The 20,979-nt window shown below is 44.8% G+C and overlaps 1 protein-coding gene across 30 annotated transcripts in view; it reads right to left on the bottom strand.

Annotated features, from left to right (window-relative positions):
* TCF7L2 (transcription factor 7 like 2) overlaps nucleotides 1-20,979 on the bottom strand; it is a 191,370-nt gene that overhangs the window by 107,290 nt on the left and 63,101 nt on the right. For 29 of the 30 annotated variants that reach the window (XM_077126042.1, XM_077126043.1, XM_077126049.1 and 26 more), the window contains one exon: nucleotides 7,373-7,474. The exons of the other annotated variant lie outside the window; for it this stretch is intronic. In XM_077126042.1, the coding sequence (XP_076982157.1) occupies nucleotides 7,373-7,474 (102 nt within the window). The remainder of the gene's footprint in view (nucleotides 1-7,372; nucleotides 7,475-20,979) is intronic. 30 annotated transcript variants of the gene reach the window in all.

Below are 20,979 nucleotides of genomic sequence, written 5' to 3'. Positions count from 1 at the left end.
TAACAACCATTTTGTTTGTCTATTTTAAAGGTCAAAGGCTTGGGGAGGTTGACTTGGACGGGCTGGGTCTCTTCTCTGGGGCAAAGTGGAGTAAAGGGCACGTAACTCCAGAGAAAGACTCGACTTTTTCTTTTGTTAAATTTCCCTAGAGACGTAAGAATCATTCCTATGATGGTAAGTCAAGCTCTCAAACAGGCCTGATAGATATAAACACTGAGACTTTTCTGGAAAACAATTTGTAGCTATGTATCAAGAAACTTAAAAAAATAAAAAAAAACCTTTGGTCGCATTTACTTTCTTCCTTCCTAAGATGTTACTTTCTTCCTAGGAATCTAAGAAGATTTGTTTTCCTATGAAAACAAAAAGGAGAGGGGAGGCAAAGATGCACAAAGATGTTCAACACAGGATTATTTAGAATAGCAGAAACAAAAAGAAGTAATCTAAAGGCCCAACAATATGGCATTGATTAAGTAAACTGGAGTATAATCATATAATGGTCTGTTACATGGTTAGTAAAAATCCTTTAAGAATTTTTATGGCATGGGGGAAGTGCTTATTAAAACTACAGTGATTTTCATTTTAAATGAATACAAGGCTGGAAATACACTATGAATTCAAGTACATTAAATGCAAACTTAAATATTAATACACACCGAGGAAAAGCCTAGAAGGAAATACACCAAATTATTCATAATGTAATCCCAGAGTGGTGAGAGTGTGGGCTAGTTCTCAAATTGTCTGCAATAAGCATGAATTTTATGAATGAGGAAAGATACATTTAAAAATTAACTTCACTTACTTCAGAGGATGTTTTTTAATCAAAAATTAGCGATTCCTGTTCGTAAATACTTTAAGAGAGTAATCACTGAAGGCTTGAATTACAATAGAGAATAACTTTGATGAGAAGACTTGGGGGTGGAGGATATGTAACAGCTACTTCAAATATTCACGATGTGTGACGTCTTAGCAGCAAAACTCATATCAAGGAGTGAGTTTTTCAGCGAGAGAGGTTTCAGTTCGATATAAAGGCAGAACTTTCTTAAGAGCCCATATTGCACAAAAAGGAAACGGCCAGTGTCAGCAGACAGACGCCCCAGTGCTGGAAGTGAGCGACAACAGCACGGATAAGAGACCGCTGCTGAACAGCGATTAAACAGCAGAAAGGAAGACACCGGGTGAGCTGACATGTGATTTTAAGGTCATGAAACTAATTTGAAAAGAATACAACTAAAGTTGCACAACCCTTGATAGAACACTTTCTATTGCCATGGTGATCCGCTGTCACACCGTGAAACCCAAACGTCAAGAACTTCAGAATTCTTCACCCTAAGGTAGTTTCTGGGCGGGGGGAAGAAAGCTTTGGACCTTTGACCAGAGAATCCATTTTGGCCCACTGTACACTACAGATCTTATCTACCACTTCTCCGGGAAAAAAAACAAAGGTTCTCATTGCTTTCCTTACTAAACCTTCTGCAGTGACCGCAGGCTTGCTTAATCTCCTTAGACAAAACACATATTTACCACGGTCCCATCCATGAAATGGGAAAGCTCAGATTCAGCCACAGCTAGGAGACACAGGACAAGCACCTAAAAAGGCGGGCTAAGTACATACACAAATGGATAGAAAGAATCAAGGGGAGAGTATATATGGCGTGGAGGGAGTGGAGGCCAAAAAAGGGGAAAGCTTCCAGGATAATAGTACAGGCTCACACTCTCCTGAATGCACTTGCTCTAGGAGACAATGTCATCCCTTCCAAAATCTGCCAATGGGTCTTTAGTTGTAGCCACAACACTTACGCTCAGAAACCAAATCCCCAGCCAACCTCACGCCCCACATTCTAACGAAGCTGGGGTGTCTGGGCGGGCCATCCCCACCCTGCCCAGGTGGGGCTGGGGACTCCTCCCGGTGCTCCCCCTGGCAGCCCTGAGTTCACCACCCTGTGCCACTAGTGCCATCCACTCATCTCGTTCCCAGTCAACTCTGCAGTGACTAAAAGGATGGGCGCTCCAGAGTCAGGCTGCCTTGTTCCATCCGCTGAGTCCCACCCTGGGAACCACCGGCAAACACCTAACCTCCCTGTGCCTTGTTCCTCCTCTGCAGGGTGAGCATAATGAAAGCACACACGGCAGGGGCTGCTGGCAGGTTCTAGGAGTTAAGTACCTAGAATGACACCTGACACACAGGAAGTGCTACAGACTTGTTCGCTCTGACTGTCATTATTGTTCACTATTGGCTGTACCTTCTCTCGAGGTCTAGAACTATTCTTCTCACACAGTACGTAAACAGAAATTTTCTAAGTAAATGGGAATTTTATAGATAATCAACAGTGCTCTGAGGGAGCCAATTAAACTCATGAAACATTCCCAGTCCCTGGCGGATTGCTTTCAAACCTAGTGTCTTCATCTCTCTAAAAAGAGTGCTTCCACCCCAAACCTGCTCCAATTCCATTCAGTAAATGGCATCACCACCTCCTATGTCTGACTCTCCTTTCTTCCTCCACACCACATATTCCCTCCAAACAACTCCTAACATCCGTCCACTTTTACCATCCCCACCGCCAGCAGCTTAACACAAGCCACTGAATGGCAACAGCCAAACTCCGTCACTGCCCCACTGTCCTCAACACCGTGGCCATCATAGGTGGCTTGTCTGTTCCTCTCCCAACCAAGCTGAAAGGGCATGTTCTCCCACCACCTCTCCCATACTCGCACTTGGCCAACTCCAAGCGCTTCTTCTAATCCCATTTTAAATGCCATTTCCCTGTGGGGTCATCCCAGACTCTGCTCCCCACCAATCCCTCAGGCAGAATCAGGTCTCCCTGGTCATACCCTGGTGGACCCTGACCCCTTTCATGGCAGGCAGTCCCGACCCTCCCACCCAGGTAGGGGTGTGTGAGGTTTTGCTGGGCCTCAGCATCGAGCACAGAGCCTCCTGGCATGTGCCTACTGCCAGGAACATCTGACGGGCACGGGGAGAACACGACCCAGGTCAAAAGATCCACATGTATTTAGAAACCAAAGAGGACTCTCTCAAAGTACTTTTTGGTTATGAATTATAAATAGGTTCCCCCAAAACTCTTCAGAAACACAAGGGGAAAGGAAAGGTTCAGCACACCTCCTGTGCTCACTTGAAATTGCTCAATACAAACAGTAAAGGCCTTCTCTGGAGTCCTCCCCAGCGGGCTGCATTTCCTAAGAGTTTTCTGCTCTCTTTCAGCATTTAAGCAATAACACAACAAAAAAGCCTACCACCCCAGTCCAGCAGGCTTTGTTCCCTGGGATGCAGGATGCTTTCTTATCCCACACTTCGACGCTCATTACACAACAAACACACAAGACCAAGTATCACTAGAAATCCACCCCAAGGTAAAATTTCACATCAACTTCAAAAGGAAACCCCCAAGATAAAATTGTAGGAACTTCTGAAGCCTTTTGCCGTTTTGTAAGATATATATATATACACTATACCAAAATACCACCATTTTTGGTACAGAATCTTTTTTTGCTGGGTACAAAAGAAGCTAAATGAAAATCTTAGTGTAGCAAAGACATTGGGGTGATACCCTGGGGCCACGCCTAACACCACAGCTTCCCTGGCTCCTGAAGATGGCTCAGGCAAGACTGACCTAAACTCCACATTAAACACAGCCCTGCTGTTTGGCAGTCATTGCAACAGGGCAAGAAAAAAAAAATAGGGAAAATTAAAAATATAAATTTTAAAAGCCCTGAAAGAAAGAAAAATGAGCTAGTTATTTGAATTAGAAAATGGGATTGAGGAGGCATCACAGAAGGAAGGAGATGCCTGGCTAGTGTCTTTGATATAAGTCAATGAATTTACTAGAGGGAAGTGACGGGGAGGGGGAGGGACACAGGAGTGGGGGGAGTGGAAGAAGAGACAGATTCGTTGTGTAAATTCCCATTTTTTGGCTAGCCAATCAAGTCATCAGCCCCAGGGAATAATTTTTTCCCTCCTCTAAACACAGATTAGGAGCAGTTAGATTATAACAAAGAAGATGCTGGATCACCCTCAGGCATTAAAATCTGTAGGGTTTGTTTTTTAACTTAAATTTTATTTGATAAATTTAACTCCCCTTGTTAAGAATATTTATTCCACACAATATTTTATGACATGGGTAACCCACATACCACAGATTAAACATTTCAACAAAATGCTTTCAATCTCTATGTTAAGATTCGGCTCAAGATGGGCATTGGAGAAAGTTATTTCCTTAGCAACCAGGAACAGCGATCGCCTCCAGTGATTACTAACAAACACTGAAAACTTCTCCGTCTTCAAGGTGAAATATTGGAAATAATTATGAAATCACTTGGCCCAAAAGTTGTAATAAATCCAAATTTCAGAGAAAGTAGGAAGCAATCTGTAGACAATTATTTTGAAACTAGTGTGATGAAACACTGTGAAGTGATAACATTTTATTTAAAGGATGGAAAACAAAACGTGAAGGAGAGCCCCAGTGTCTGGAGACAAGTTGGCCGCTCATCAGCGAATCTGAACAGGAACCAGGTCCTGCTGGCCAATCTCAGACAGTACAGAGGCCCAAACCATCTATCAGCCATAACTCAGAGCGCTCCCTTTATAAACACAGACAAGCTGCACCTGCCCGCCTGGCTTCGGCAGACACTTTCCTCTATGTCTAGTGAAAAGGCATAAATTTGTAGCCTCAAGATTCATGAATCCTCCCTCCCCAAAGTACGTTTGAACACCCTAGTTTCCCATCTGCCGCTACTAATTCCCCTGCCCAGAACAATCTTCTTCTCATCCCATGATATTCGGTGGAGACTAAAAATATGCACAAGGACAGGCCTGACTCATAAAACCAAAGTCACGGGCGGGCAATGCTTGCTCGGTGGCAGAGTTCTCACCTGCCATGCCGGAGACCCGGGTTCAATTCCCGGTGCCTGCTCGTGCAAAAAAAAGTCATCATTTACCTGCCATGTGCGTTAATAAGCATTTCACAAATTTGGTTGCCTTTTCCCCCCAAGCTTTTGGCTTTCCTCTTCTCCCCACTTCCCGAAGCGCGTCCTCCCCCACAAATCCACAAGCTCTACGCCATGGCCTTTCCCAAGGTTCTTGGGCAACAAAAGATTCTACTACAGCTGCCAGCTGTGGCTCCTTTGGACAAGTGTCTTCACCTAAATGGTGGTGGATTCTCCAAAGTGGCTGCTATGGTGAAGAGGCCTCCTATCAAAGATAAGGGGGAAAGGAACTCGAGTCCCCTCGCTGCCCCACTGGCCAAAATTCACATTGGCTCTAGGGGAAACAAAAATTGCCATCTCTCAAATTGTCATCTTCTACACACGAAAGTAAGACCCATAGAACCTAAATTGTGGCAACTGTTCCTATAGGGATTTGGGGGGAGGAGGGAACCAATCATTACCACTCCCCAAATGGACAAGTTCTCTACTCTTATATGGGGGTACGGTTCATGAGTGGGGGCTCCAAGGGCTCCACAAGGGGTCGTGGCTGCTCTGATCCCCTTCTAAGATTTGCATCTTCTCCCCCCCATAACTCGAAGAAAGATAAGGCCTCTGAAAGATTTTAAAGATTCTTCCTCTGCAGCTAAGAACTGCGAGAAAGCTCTACAGAGCATCTCCAAAAGCAGAGAACCCCATTTCAGATTCTGGACCCACACTGAGTAATTCAGAAACAGAAAGTCCACCCCCCTTTAACCTCCGAGCGTTTGTAGGTGCTGCCCATCTTGTTCACCTCTGGGCACTGCTAAGACTTTGTGACATGACATTTCCTTTTCGAGGAGAAACCTGCCTCAGAACCCCAAGCCAGCAACTTCTTTCCACCTCTGTCACTGTCCCTGATGATGACCCACTGTTGAAGGCAAAGCAGAACCAGCCACGGAAAGGTCCTCCCACGTCCCTTAGAGGAGAATCTACCGCAAGGCCACAGACAGGCAGCGGGGAACTGGACCCAGTCCTCGCTCGGGCCACCACCTCAGCGTGTGACATTGGGCAATTCACTTGGCATCTCTGGGCCTCAGTTTCCTTTTCTGAGAGCAGGTTGGGCCTGGACGAGCTAAGGTCACCTCCAGCCCTGGAATTCTGGTATTTGCAGGAACACGGCTAATCTGGAGCACCCATTTCATTGTGCGACTAGGGGAAGGAGGGAACTGCAGCAAATATCAAACCTTCTTTCTACATGCCTCACTTACACCAAAAGAAGATTAAACATCTTCATAAATGATGGCTCAGACTGTGGTTTTACTGAAGTAAATCATTTTATGAAATATATACCCACATCTATAAATTTAATATTTTTATAACAGAAACATAATTCATTAAATAATACATATTCAATTACAGTGAGCTACAAAATAAGGGGGCAGTTAGCCTGAAATTTGACACAATGTGTCTGAAGATTTTTCTACTTAAGAAAATTATTTTGCAATTTTTTAAATGACATAATATAGAAGCAAAATATATTAATAGTAACATTTTTTTGTGATACTTAAATTAAAAATACATGAATTGTTTCATGTTTTGTATAATACTACCTGTCATGGATTCATTATAAAAATATATCCTCCATCAATTATTTCAAAAGTATGAAGTCCAGCTCATGTATAAATACATAGAAGGGAATAGTCTAATAAGGCTGAGCTATCTTCTCAAGAGGTTAATTTATAAATTCCACTTTCAGAGCCTACAAAATCCTAAGAAAGTGCATTAAAAATATATGTAGACACATACTTTATGTTGTAGTCTCTTAGTACTAAAAACAAATGCTTCCTATATCAAACCCACATGCTTTCAAAGCCCATGGATATACAGATTAAGTTTAATTTAAACCTTTCCAAATTCATTTCTACTCTAGGCTTAGAATAAATCAGCCCAGGAGTAATTGTTCTGATGTTAGTGTAGAAAGTTACTTTCTAACAAATATAAACTGCGGGGAGGGGGGAGGATTGACACATTTGAATGTCTGAAATAACTCAGGGCTTCTCTTGAACTCTCTGACTCCCTCCTCCCCACCTCACCTCCCCTAAATGATTTTTTTTCTGGAAAGATTTTGGTTAGCATATTTTTAAAAATTGCTCTGATATCATTCCTAGTCCCCTCCAAACCACAGTGATTGTCTCCTATTAACTGAACCCTACGAGACTAGATTCTAACCCCATATAAGCAGAACAGGATAAAGGTTTGGAAAATGTCAGGGTAGGTTACAATATCTAAAACCAGTAAAGGAAAAAGAATGCCTTACAGATTAACTCATATCCATGAATATTCCAAAAAAAAGGTTTAAAGTAAGAAAAGCTGATCAACGAGGCCTGTTGTCAAGAGAGCTTTGATTCATGTGCCCGAGGAAAGGAAATCATCGTCTTGGAGAGAGGTCACTTACGACAATGTGCGCCGGCGACGGCGACCGGGCGTCCTTGAGGGCTTGCCTGCTCTGGAGGCTCCCTGCCTGAACATCAAGCAGCGGCCATTTCATCTGGAGATACTGGACGGAGGAGACAAAAATGAGAAGGGGAAACAATGAATTTAGGGAAGAAAAGCAAAAGAGCTAGAGCAAGAGATACTGTTCCAGGTATCAGAAACCGAAAAACTTAAAAGCATGCAAAAAACAATAAAACCAAGCAAGGCCAACAGGTTGCCCCTTACAGCTCCCACCCCATGTGTACACACAGGATATCAATATGACAAGCAACTACAGTTTTGCATTTGCATGAGAGTAGTCTGCATTCACACCACAGAGTGGTCTCAGATAAAATCATTTCATTAATTCTGCCTCTTGTAGAAGGGAGCAGCAGTGAGGGGACAGAGTGAAGAAGGGAACACAGAGCTTCTCCTAAGGAAGAAAACAAATGCAAATCTCAAGCTAGCAGCATCCTCAGAGACCAGCAATTCCGAATCTGCTCTTTCAGCAAACAGGTGACTTCCAAGATGTCATCACTTTTCTCTTTAAAGAAAGTTGAGTACGTGTGTGGATCTTCCCTTTAGTGAGCGGAGGCTACTCGAGTAAGGTGTGGACAGAGTTCCCCATCTGACCCAAGAGCCCACAAAACACAACTATTTTTGATAAAAGATGCACAAAGAGGGGACAAAGCAATTTATATACTCTTCTTAGGAGGCAGGAGATATTCCTAATTATGCCCAGGTTTGCCGTGGTGATGAAAATAAAGGTACACTCCAATTATGTCTACCCCTACCCTCCTCAGAGGCACAAAGTAAATACATTGGCACAAGGGAAAGAGAGCTACTGTTGTCTAAAGAGACACATCAGCTTTCAGAGGGGTCTGACGCTCCAGGAAGCTAACCCCCCTTTTTGCAGAAAGGAAAACTGAGGCGAGAAGGCTTATTCTGAGAGACAGGTAGTACAAATCCAAGCTACTCCTGGGCAAATGATTTTTGTCGGTGACGTTATACCAGTTTCACTTGGAAAGCTTCAGACAATGAGAGAGAATTTGGAACAGTGCTAAGATCAGAACCGCTGAGGGCTACTGACGAAGGCATCCATTAATGCCAAGGGTGCAGAAAGAGCCATCTTGATCTTTTCAAACATCCAAAGCAAAATAAAAAGCCAGTTTTTTCTATTAATTTCACAACAAATTTACCCAATGAACACTGATTAAACCTTGCTTTTTGCACAAGCTTCTTGCGAAGGATTATGGAGACACAGCTGCCTTCAGGAAGCTTATGCACCAGGAGGAAGACAACACAGCTAACTCAAGATAGAATGTGGTGAAGCTGTGACAGAGATTTGTCTTGCCTAGGGAATGCCAAGAAGGCAAGAATCTAATAAATACAAACCCATGAACAAATGAGGGACTAAGAAATGCCACACAGAGGAGGTCTTCATAAACAGGGAAGATTTTAATAGAAAGAAAATGGACAGCCAAGGGTGGTCCAGAAATAAGGAAGGGCTTGATTGAGCAAACCCATGTGAGAGGAAAAGCCAAAGCCATCCACAAGGCACATCCATCAGGTTCTTCAAAGACAGAGCTGTCCCCGCTAATTCAAACCAAACTCGGTTATACCTAAAGCCAGAAGGTCCCAGCCCACGAGCCCACAGGCCAAGCACACAGACACTTTTCCAACCTAGATGTAACCAAGGTAAGGTTCAAGTGCATTCCTCACTTCAGAACTTTTGCCTGGAAGCCTCCTGTGGTGAGGAAACCTGGTTACTAGTTCTGGTTGTCAGTAAGTCGACGCGGGACTAGTTCTTCGTGGACCTTCAGTCTTTCCATCATAAACTGGAGGGCTTAGCCTATCTGTGCTGTAGGCAGGGGTGAGGGGATGTCAGGCAGTAAACACCAGCAGGAACCCACAGTCATTCTAACAATCAAACCATTTCCACACACCTTCCTCGGGCGCAGCATCTGCGTGGGTTGAGAACGACTCTAGCAAACGTGTCCAAGGTCTCCCCCAGACAACCAGTCACATGGGCAAGAGGGCTACGCTGGCACGTGTCCTGCCCCATCTCACCCTGACTTCTTCCCATCCTCACTTGCCACATAAATACATGGGCCGCATTGGTCAAAATCACTCAACAGTCACTTCCTTGAGGTCCACCAAAATGGACACTCAACAACACTCACCTCTCCATGCCATACAAACCCATGAACAAAAATACCAAGCTGAGTCACCAGACACCTCCCCACCACGCTGCCCTCAGCGAGCGCAGTGAAGGTTAGAGTCGTGGACAAGTTTTCATCCTTGGCCATCTGCAGACCTGATTTGACTGTATCCAAACACCACAGAATTAGGAAATGTAGGTCTTGTTGGAAGACCCTCACCCAAGAATTGTCATCCCCATAATGCAATATTAACGTGATAACTTATAATTCTTACTTTACATAAAAGCTTCATTGTGTGCCATATCCAATCTCCGCAGGCTACCTGCACCACATATTTTTATGAGGCTACATTTCAGCACTCCAAGCCTACAATACACATAATTTTCAATTACGGTAGGGCAGCCCAGGATCATTGCCTATATAACATTACTGGCTGGAGGAAATGAGACTCGGCCCCACTGCCCAGAGAGAGCTAAGTGAATCCAGATGGTGGAGGAAGGCATCCTGTCCCGCCAACTAGCAGCCACACTGCAGTGACAGTTCCAACCTCTCCTTCCCGATGCAACCTGATGCCACTGACCCCCAGGGTCCCCGAACACCCGTGCCCAAACCTTGGATCTTAACTGGCATTCAGGCTGAGAAGGTTCCTTTTGGGGCAATAAGCACTATTACAGGATTTTTTAAAGGAAGTTATTAACCTCCTCCAAAAGTGATGAGTTTCCCAGGTTCCTCCATCTTCTACAATCAGACCTTATTAATAGGGAAAATAAATAAATAAAGGGAAGAAAAAGGAAATTAGGGACCATTAGGGCCTAAAGGAAAATCTTTTCCTTCCGGAGACATTAAGCAGCAGGAAATTCTATTCTGTTGGGTCCTAAAAGAAGACCTAAAGGAAGGAAGAGGTATCTCTGATTTACGAAAGGCTTGGAACACCATGCCAGATTTTCCCAACTTTGGTTTTACATCCTTTTGTGGAAAAAAAAAAAAAAAAGAAAGAAAGAAGAAAAAGTTCCCACCATACCACTATAAAAACAACTCTGGGCTCCAGCTCTCTTCCTCTTAGACTGTTCAACGTGGAAATTATGAATTGCCTACAAAAACATTAAACTTTTCAACAAACTGCAATCAAATGGGGCTGTGGGAATTCCTGCATTGAAAACTGTTGAAATGGAGTCTGCTCAGCTTTCATTCTGTAAAAAACAAGACCATCTTGGCATAAGCATTTCCTCTTTTGTTTAATAACAATGTTCTGATCACAGCCCATTAGGGTCCCCCACCCCCAAATCGTGTATTTCATGACACGTCTCAAGGAACGTAAGTTAAGCTTCAGACCTCTGGGCAAAGTCCTGAGATATCTCCAACACCAGTGACCCAAAGGGAATCAAAAGAAATTTTTTAAAGGCTGTTAAATTGTCAGCAAAAAGAAAAAAGGTCAATATTTCTCATATCTGCTCCTCTACCTCTCTCCCCTCCAAAAAAAAGGAAAGGCTAATATAAGGATCTTCTAAGTCAGAAGGTCTGAGCAGGATCTAGCTTTGGCAGGACTCTGGACCTAAACGCAAAGCTGATCTCCTACAACCAAGGCGTCTCCATCCTCTGAACGACCAGCGGGGCAAAAATGACGGCCAGGGATTGGTCAGAGACCCTACCTTCCTCCTCGTTGCTGCTTCTGAGGGCTTTGTATGAATTTATTTTCTAAACAAACAGGATAACTCAAAGGACAATGATAAGGAGGATGATGATGTTACCAGGAAACGCCACATCCTTGATAAAACACCAGAGTGGCTTCACAGAGCTTCCTTTCATTCACTCCCTTCAGCAGATGGACGGGCAAGTGGCATTAGCCCCATTATTTGTTCAAGGCAGGGGCTGGCAAACTTTTTCTGTAAAGGGCTCGATAGCAAATATTTCAGGCTCTGTGAGACTAAGTCACAACTCCTCTGCGCTCTGCCATCGTCGCACAAAAGAGGCCACAGGCAATACCAAAACAAATGCACATGGCTGTGTTCCAATAAAACTTTATTTACGGATACTGAAAGAACTTCATATAACTTTGATGGGTCAGGGAACATTATTCTCCTTTTGATTTTTTTTCCCAACCACTGAAAAATACAAGAAGCGTTCTTAGTTCGCAGGCCGTATAAAAACAGGCAGCGGGCAGGCTTTAGCCCATGGCCGTCGTTTACCATCCGCTGGCTTTAGGAAGAAATGTGTAAAGCCCTGCAAAATCACATCAGACAGGATGACTTCCCTCACGGGGCCTTAAAACCAGGCAGCTAAACTTAATCACAGGCAAGCTCGGTGGCCCGAAGGCAATGTTTTGGACTGAACCTTCACAGGCAGACCTGAGTTTGGGGGGAACAGTTTGGAAGAGACTCTGAGCCCCTTGGCAATGACTCCCGGTCACAAGGTCTAACCACTAGACCACGATCTCACCAAAATAACTACCCCCTCCTTTCCAGAATGGAAATTTTAAAAATCCCTGGGCAATGCTGCCTGGAAAAGTTTCGTGTGTTCAGAAGTTCGCCCCCCACTTCCCAGGAGACACTGGTCGCTGTCACACATCATCAGGTCACCACGAAAGAGGACACCAGGCTGACATCCCTCCGGTTACGGGTGAGGTGGGCCAGGTGTTCTGGGATCAACTCTCTAGGCACAGAAGCTCCGGACCCCAGAGCCTTTCGACTTATAGATGTTCACATATGCCAAAGGCGGCACGAAGCCCACAGAGGATCCAACCCTGCCCACCACCAGCAGATAACATCAGCTGTGGGCTCCGGGCAAAGGGGAGCACTGGGGTGGGGAAGGGGGTGCTGCTGTGGTGTGTGAACAGGCTGTTCAGTGGTCTCTTCTAGAAAACCATGTCCCACAGAAAGCCTATCGACCCGGAAAAAACTGGCTTAAAATTTTGAAGTCCTTTGTCTTCCGTGTGGTCGATGAGTATGCAGGGGCAGCAAGCTTACAACTCCTGGGGCTTTCAGACTAGCTAACAAACAACCCAAAACAACAGCTTTTCCAACCCAAGCTATTTCAGAAAAAGGCAGCTTTTTATGAAGAACATTAATTTCACAAGCAATCCAATTAATTGGATACCATCCTCATGATGGAGTGTCACTGCCATATCTTCCTAACTCATACGTGCCCGAAAGCTGTAGGTGTCCTTCCTATAAACTTGCAAAGTCAATACTCTGCCCAAAAGCAAGGGTACCACAACCACAGAGCTCATCGTGTCCACCATCAGCAATCCTTCCTTCCCTCCCAGGTGGCTTGCTTCCACCATCGCCAAGCCACCTCATCGTGGGCCATTTGTACCAACTCTACTACAAATACGCAGTTAAAAAGTTAGAGAACCATAATGATTTTCACATCATTAAAGACAAAGACTACCAAAAGGCACTCATTACAAAAGGAAACCCAGAAAAATTAAATAAGGGAGAAAATGAGAAGCACAAATATCACACCCAGAAGTAGACACAAATGTATTTTTCCCAGAGCTCTTATTTCCGAGGCACTCCTATAAAATGCATATACACAAACACAAACACACACACACCTATAAAAGGACAGGCTTTCCTTGGGAGTCTCCTTGTGAACCCACATCTTTTCTTAGAAACAGAAGATGGAAATTCCAGCCCATCTTCTATAAAGTAATTTTATCTTGGGGCTAGAGAAACCTCAATTTATCCAGAAAGGTTAAATATAAAGAGGTTGTGAATAGTTTAATATTCTGTCCTACCTTCTGAATCATACAGGTAACAACGGCTTTCCAGAAGTTAGCACTGATCAAATATACCTTACATAAAATCTGTGAAACTATTTCAAAAGCAGCTTCAGATCCTGCAGGATTATCAGGGGCATGATCCCAAAATCTGTTTGACCAATTTTCCTGCAAATGCAGCAGGTATGGAAGAGTTGGCTGCTTTGTCCTAGTTTTGTTAAAAGATATTCCAGGAATTGCTTCTTTTGAAATACCACAGAGACCCTTAGTTTCCATTTTGTCTATAAAGCATGACCGCATAGAAGAAGAAATTCAGGAATGTGGGATTTAGCATAAATGCATATGTACTGCTGTTACTTAGGAGAGAAAAAAACTGGACCTCAGAAGGCTGGGTACACTCCAAACTTAGGTAAGAATAATGCCGCAGAAAACACTTCAATGAAATATCAGGGCTGCCTTTTTGATTTTAAATGAAATTCAACATAGTAGGAACTCAGAAATGTTTCCCTTAAGAGTCACTATTCTGTTTCTCAACATCAAAATATTGGGGGTGGGGGGAGATTGGGGAGGGAGGTAGGGGGAGGGGCAGGTGGGTGACAGGACACCAAGGCACTTGTGTATATAAAACATTTCTTACAGCCCTGGTTTTCTAGGTCTACATTTAGAATCATTCCTTATGGTTAGCCTTTTTCTTCTGAATCATAATATTTTAAAGGGTCCTAAAGTATTTTAGAATTCATCACCATATTCAGTACAGAAAGTTACCAATCAATGTCTTACCAAGAATAAATCAAGGTCAACAGCACAAGACCTGGGCTTGCCTGAGGTCACAGCACAAGACCTGGGCTTGCCATGACTCCAAATGGCAAGCATGTTTCTACGTCATCCTAACTTTCCTTCTCACGCCCCTCTACCCTTCCTGGGGTATTCCTATCAACCATTCGGCATCCTTACTGAATGACAACCAGGGTTCAGTGTCTCACAAATGTATGGCCAAAGGAATGCCTTACAGTAGCCCCAATAATCCTTCCCCAGCATCTGTCATAGCTTCCCGCCCCACCCCCACCCCAGATCACTAGGCAAACATGAAATTATATTCCTTCAAGAATACTGTTCTACTGAGGCCCTGGGTAGTAAGGGAGAAAACAAAGCAAAACCACCAAACAACAGAAAAACAATCCGATAATTGCAATCTGGAACTCACTGTTATCTTTGCCCCGCCAACCATCCGAGAGTCCTGCCCCTTAGCTATTTTTTGCATTTGCCAGGTCAGTGGTTTTGCAGGGAGGCTTAAGGTACGGCAGCTCATCAACGCACAACCTGGATAGAATTTCACCGGCCACTTCCTCTTACTCCCAGATGTCCTTCTGCAGCTGAGACCCAGCCCTTCCTTTCAACCTCCCCAAAAAGTCACTCCTAAAATTATGACTGTGTGCACCTGGGATCAGCACAGTGCAGTAGGGAAGAGTCTGGAAACCTGTTCTCCAGGCCCGGCTCTGCCATTAACTGGGGAAGCCCCCTTTTCCACTCCGGGCCTAAGTCTATAATAAGAAAGTAGGAAGCATGATGTCAAAAATCCCTTTCTCCTTGTGACTTCCTACTAACCATAAACTCTGTGTCCAGTGTGGACTAAATATCCCGAAGGCTAGGAAAGTCATCCAAGACCAGTCGATGAGTCCGTCAACTAATGGCACAAAGACTGACACAAAGAAAGTAGAAGCCTGTAAATAAGGATTTGATTAATGATGGTGACATACCCCATCATTCCTAAACCTGGCTGGGCTGTTTATAAAAGACTTTTCTCCTGGTCCACACCACAGCTGCTAAATCAAATCTGGGAATGGGGCCTAGGGGGTTGCACTTTTTTTTTTAACTCACCAGGTGACTCTGATGAGTGACATAAGATATCAATACTGGGCAGTACCTATTTTTAGCAAACTGTACATTTGCAGATTCCCTCTTACTTTCTCAAAAGCTCTTCAAATCTCTAAATTGATTGTCACTACATCCTTTTTTTAGAAAGTCAAAGCAGATACTCTCCAAATCCATTTCAAAGCAGAAGAAATTGAGGCAGAGAGACATTAAGTGACTTGATCATCCAACAGCTGAGGAATCCAAATCAGAATTCAGGGCCTTTTTCAGGCCAGAACTTTTTTAGAAACATTTCTTATTGTGAAATATAACATATACCAAAAAAAATAAAACAAAACATAAAAGCAATACATTTCAAAGTACACTGTAACAAGTAGAACAGATTTCAGAGTCTGGTATGGGTTACAGTTCCACAATTTTAGGTTTTTCCCTCTAGATGCTCCAAGACACTGGAGACTGAAAGAAATATCAGTATAATGATTCGGCAGTCATATTCATCTGTTAAATTCTAACTTCTCTGTTATAATTCCACCTTCTCTTTTGATCCTTCTCAAAATCTTTAGGGATATCTGGGTATCCCCACTCTAATTTTTCATGTTGGAAAGCGGTATCGATAATACGAGATGGGGTGGGGAGTTTGGAACTAGTTGCTCCTCTTGGAGAGGCTGGTCCCTCTGGGTTTCTGGATCATCTGCAGGCCAGAACTCTTTTGTCTACACCCTACTGAGTCTTTCCACTGACCACATGCGAACTCCCAAAAGAGACTAGGCATAATGGGTCAAGGACGGTTTTGTCCAAGCCCAGTGCAGAAGAGAAATCTCCAAGGGGAGGGAAACAAAGGCACGCGGGGTACGAGAACCAAGGCGAACCCCAATGAGGGGTCGAGTGGGAAACCAGACTCAGACAGGCAGTCTGCTCTGCCAGGACCACAAGAAGTTCAGAACTACCATCTCTCCAAGCAGGCTCAAGATCGAGTCCCCTGCAAAGAAGGGGGCTCTGAATTTCAAGCAAATGTCAGTTCTGCTGCAAACACCCAGGTCCCTGAGTCAGGGGTCAGAAGATAAGAAGCCACTGAAGAACTAAGAGCCCTTGGCCCTCCCATCTTGCTCAAACAGGTCTCCCAACTGCCAACACTGCCCACAGCTCCCCAGCTGGTGACTGACAAACAACGAATGTTTGCATGCACTGGATGGAAACTCACATGAACAGACCAAACGCCATCTACCTTTAGGCAGATAAACGTTCACAATCCTTTATTTTAGAATCAAATCTTGCAGCCATCATATTTTTATTACTTGCTTCTTTGAAAAAGCCCAGGACCATCCAGTTAATTGGAATATTTTAGTTACCACCAGTTTTCCGACAGCACGCTGAGGTAGGTACAAGCATCTGCAGACCAGGAAAAACAGGCTGGAAGACATAGTGCAGCTCAGGAGATACGTGAGGGTATCCCTGGGAGCCTGGCTGGATACAGGGCATTCCGGAATAAGAATGCAACAAGACGCTTGATGGTCAACACATTTATTTAAGAGACGGAGTCTGGGGAGGGGAAAGGGGGAGAACACACACATTCACTTTTACACATGCCCACACCACCCATAATGCACAAAGGATGAACAGAAAAGCATGTGAGTCAGTTCTTTTAAAAGACACACCCTCCAAAGCCAGCTTCATTTCTTGGGAAACAGGCAACTTCCAAATACAATTCTGGCTGGTGTTAGATCCTGGGGAGAGGCAGTTACAATGGCAGGGGAGGTGCAAGACTTCATGAGAGCTACCACGTGCACAGAGTACCCTGGTTTAAAAGTGCTGATGTTGAACGATAGGAGAGAGGAATGGACATATGCAACTAATTCAAGGCAGATGGCGAAAAACGAACAGAGCGGAGCAGCTGAGTCAAAGGAAGCACTGACATTTGGAAATCTAAATCCTACCATCCAGTCTCCATTATCCTGTGTCTGCAGGCAGCTCACAACGCTCTCAGTATTTCAGTGTCTCTGTCCAAAAAATGGGCATGCAATTGCTTACCTCTCAGGTCCCACAACCCACTCCCTTCTTTACCATTTATTTGACCTCAAAGATCAAACCATGCAAACGAAATAAAAGGAAAAGAATTATTTAAGATCCAGGTAGTTGCAATCTGTTATTTCTTCTTCCATCCGCTCAGGGGACTGAAAAGGCACAAATGAAAGGCCTGCCATGCAAACTGGTGGACACTGAGCCATTAGATGACCTCTGAGAGGTACAAAGCCAGCAAGTAACAGGGTCCTAGTGACCCGGAAGGGTTTTTTAAATGCATGAATCATCAGATGGCAGCAGGTTTTTTTTTTTAATTCCTTCCTCTCTCCATGGTTGGGAGCTCTCAAGGCTTGGATTCTTCTGATCAGGTTCTTCTTCCCGTTCTAAATTTCTCACCCCATTCCAGGAAAACAAAAGACAACACCGCAAGGCCTGGCAATCAAAGAGCAATGAATTAACTTGCTATTGAGTCAGTCTCCGTAGAAACCAAGTGTCCTCCAGCTCCCACTGAAACCGTGAACCATGCCGCATTTTCAGGGTTTTGTCTTTTTTCCCCTCCTTGTCACATCTGAAAGAGGTCGGCAGCTTTAGCCAGCATGGCCTCCCTGTCCAAATTCTTATTGTCAAATTCTAGCTGTGACAAGCATGTGGAGATGCTTCGTAACGCTACACCCAGGAAGCTGAAAGGTCAGCAGTGTGTCTCTGGTTCCTTCTGCTTGGGGAGGAACAAGCCCCCAAGCCAGGGTGGAGATTTACGGAAGGCTAACCTTCTGCAGGCCCCACGACCCCCCTGCACACAAGTCTTGCTGCCTCAGCCAGGAGCGGCCTGCCACTCAAGTATCATCTTGCTGTAACAAATTACTCCTAACCCAGGATTACGGCTCTTTCCAAATCCCTCCTAGAGAGCAAGGAAATAAACATTCTCTCCCAGGACTCTGCCCCAGTTGTTTCCCCTCTCGGTAATCCTTGTCTCTATTTGCTTCTCCTACAAGCCCTCGTCTGGGAGGTCTGCTGGGCCATTCGGCCCGCTTTCCTTTCAGACAGAAGCTGAATGTCTCAATTGTGCGCTAGGCAGAGCCGAGGGCGAGGGCAGGCCTCCTGTCCCGGGCAGCTCCGCACAAGGGCCCCTCTGCCCACACGCTCCCGTCGGACTGCAGACTCCACCGGCCTAACCCGAGTCACTCCAGGAAGTCCACACCCCAAATTCTTTCCTCGCGTTCCAGGTGGCGTTCATGCGTAGAGGCGGGGGGCTGCCAGGGTCTAGAGTGAGGTGGGGGGCGCCAGAAGCCCTCGCTGCTGCCCAGCCTCCAGACCAAAACCGAGAAGCAGGGTGGCCCCTCTAAGAGGAGGGCTGGGGGGCGTGGGGCAGAAGGGGGAGGGGCGGATCTCAAAAGGAGACAAGATGAGACTGCAGGGCAGGAAAAACCAGGCCTCTGATCCAAGCCTGTGGTTTCCTTTAATAAACTATCTGGAGATATTTCGAGCACAATAACCTCATTTGGGGAAGGAAATACAGTTCTGTCCACTTCCAAAGTCTCCTCCTCAACTCTGTGATATTCCGGGCACTTCAGACATCGAAAGCTGTTTTGTTTTGTTTAATTGTATATATAGGCTGCCAGTTTATGCTAAGGAGCAAAGAGCAGAACAATGGATGTTATAATCAAAGAGGCCGATTTGAGGAGATAAGGATCTTAGGGCTGCGAGACTTTCTTCCTGGAGAGTATGAGTGCCCTCTCTCACAGAAATTAAGGGCTTGACGGGAAACTTTCTGAAATAACCAAGACACTGAAGAAACGGAAATATCCCCATCAAAAGTCCAGAGACCAAACCAAATTCCAATTAAAAGGGGGGGTGCGGTGGAGGGGAATGGGTAGTTGAAGAAGCAGAATTAGTTGACACAACTTCTAAAGCAAGTGTCCCCTTCATTTTCTCATGTCCAGGCCCGAGCTGACCATCCTTCCTTGTCTTGATGGGACCACGGTTCCTCTCTAAACCAAACTTTCTCTACTTTTGTGGTCTTCGTCTTTGAAAGAACTTGGCTTGGGAAGCAGCAATAACGATCTGAAGCTAACCACTTAGCTCATTAGTATGTCATCTGGACGGGCAAAATCAATTCCAACAGCATCCAATTTGGTTATTCCCTCCCTCAAAGGTCCACACTATTAATAGCAAGAAAGTTTCCCAGGCTTCAAGTTTATTTGTAATCCCAACCAGCCCTGACCACGGAACCTTGCCATCTCTACTTCTAGAGCTCCCAGGGATTTGGGAGACAAAACTCATTTCAGGTCTCAGACTTTCAACAGCAATGGAAGATGTGAAGAAAAGTATAACTTAAAGAAAGTGGAATGATTAGGTCCAAAGAGGACTTGATCCCAGGGAAGGGCTGGGTAGCCAAAGGTAAGAACTGCATAGCCTCTCTTTACCCACCTGACCCAACTTCCGTGAATTAAACTCAATTGACAGAGGCCACCTTATCACTCAGTAGTAATGGTCTTTCTCACAGAAGGTTCTAGAAGAAACAGTAGTGAAAAATAAACTTAAAATCTCACTGACACAGACCAAGGTGGTACAACAAAATGGTTAAGAGCATGGACTCTGGAGCTAGCAAGCTTGGGTTCACATCTAGATCTGCTGCTTAGTACCTCCAGAAATTTGAACAAATGGCTTCACCCCTCTCTGCCTCTGGATCCTTGCCTGTAAACTGAGGATATATACTATGAGAATAAGAATACCTCTCTCATGAGATATATATATATATAAGCTGGTGAATTGCAGTATAGCCGCTGCACAGCAGGCTCAGTGGTATATGAAAGAGAAGGCTAGTAGGGCAAGCAATCTCATTGCAGAGTGTGGAGAGGGAGGCAGGAGAAGTCTGTGGCTCAGGTAAGTAAATGCAGAAAGTCAACAGAGAGGCTGCCCAGACCAGCTGGTAATGAACCACCATTGTTCCTGACACGCAATTGGGAAAGTAAACCAGAATCATGTGGGTTATTTTAAACATATCCTTCTTCCTCTCTTCACGTAGCCTAGAAAGGGGCTCTGGCCTGAGGATTCAACTTCGGCTACCTAAAGTTCCCCAAACTCCTAAAAGAAATGGAGCCAAAGTAATGAGGTTTCGCTGCTACAGAAAATGGCACGTGAAGCAGAGTCCCTGTTCAAGAACAGGTAAGCATACAGCAATCCTGACCAAAAGGGCTCCCGGAGTTCAGCCCAGCTCACGTGGCAGACAGGTGGGCCCAAAGCGGATGGCACCCAGCCACCCATGGACGTGGAAATACACTCCTTTTCAATGACAGTTCATGCTATGCATATTCTTTTGAATGACAGTTCATGCTATGCTTTTCATGCCAGCATGCCCAGGAAGAACCCCAGGAGCTCTGTTCTAGCCTCCACCATGTCTCCTGATTCCTTCTTCCATTCTTCCTTTGGACCACTAAATCCCCCTGGGCTCATTAGACCTACTAATGTGAGGATTCAAAATAGGAAAGCAGGCATCCTGGGAACTGCAGACATGCAGACCAAGTTCCCAGATCATGATCTGGTGGCAGCTCAGACCTGGGTTCAGACCCCGGGCTCCATAACTCCATACACTCAACAAATATTGAGTGCCTAATTCACGTCAAGTTAGGTCTTCAAGGGAGGACAACAAGGCGGATCGCCCCAAAGCAGGGCCAGCTTGGACAAGCTTGGATACCTCTCTTGACTTCCGGTTTCCTCATCTGTAAAATGGGACTATGAACAAATAGCCACAGGCCAGTCTTGGAAAGATTAAATGCCTGGCATAGGGTGAGTGCTTAGTAAATGCTTGCTATCATATTA

Source organism: Tamandua tetradactyla, chromosome 13 (assembly GCF_023851605.1).
Source record: "Tamandua tetradactyla isolate mTamTet1 chromosome 13, mTamTet1.pri, whole genome shotgun sequence".
Lineage (NCBI taxonomy): Eukaryota > Metazoa > Chordata > Mammalia > Pilosa > Myrmecophagidae > Tamandua > Tamandua tetradactyla.
The sequence above is the reverse complement of the archived record's forward strand: the minus strand, read 5'-3'. Positions and strand labels throughout refer to the sequence as shown.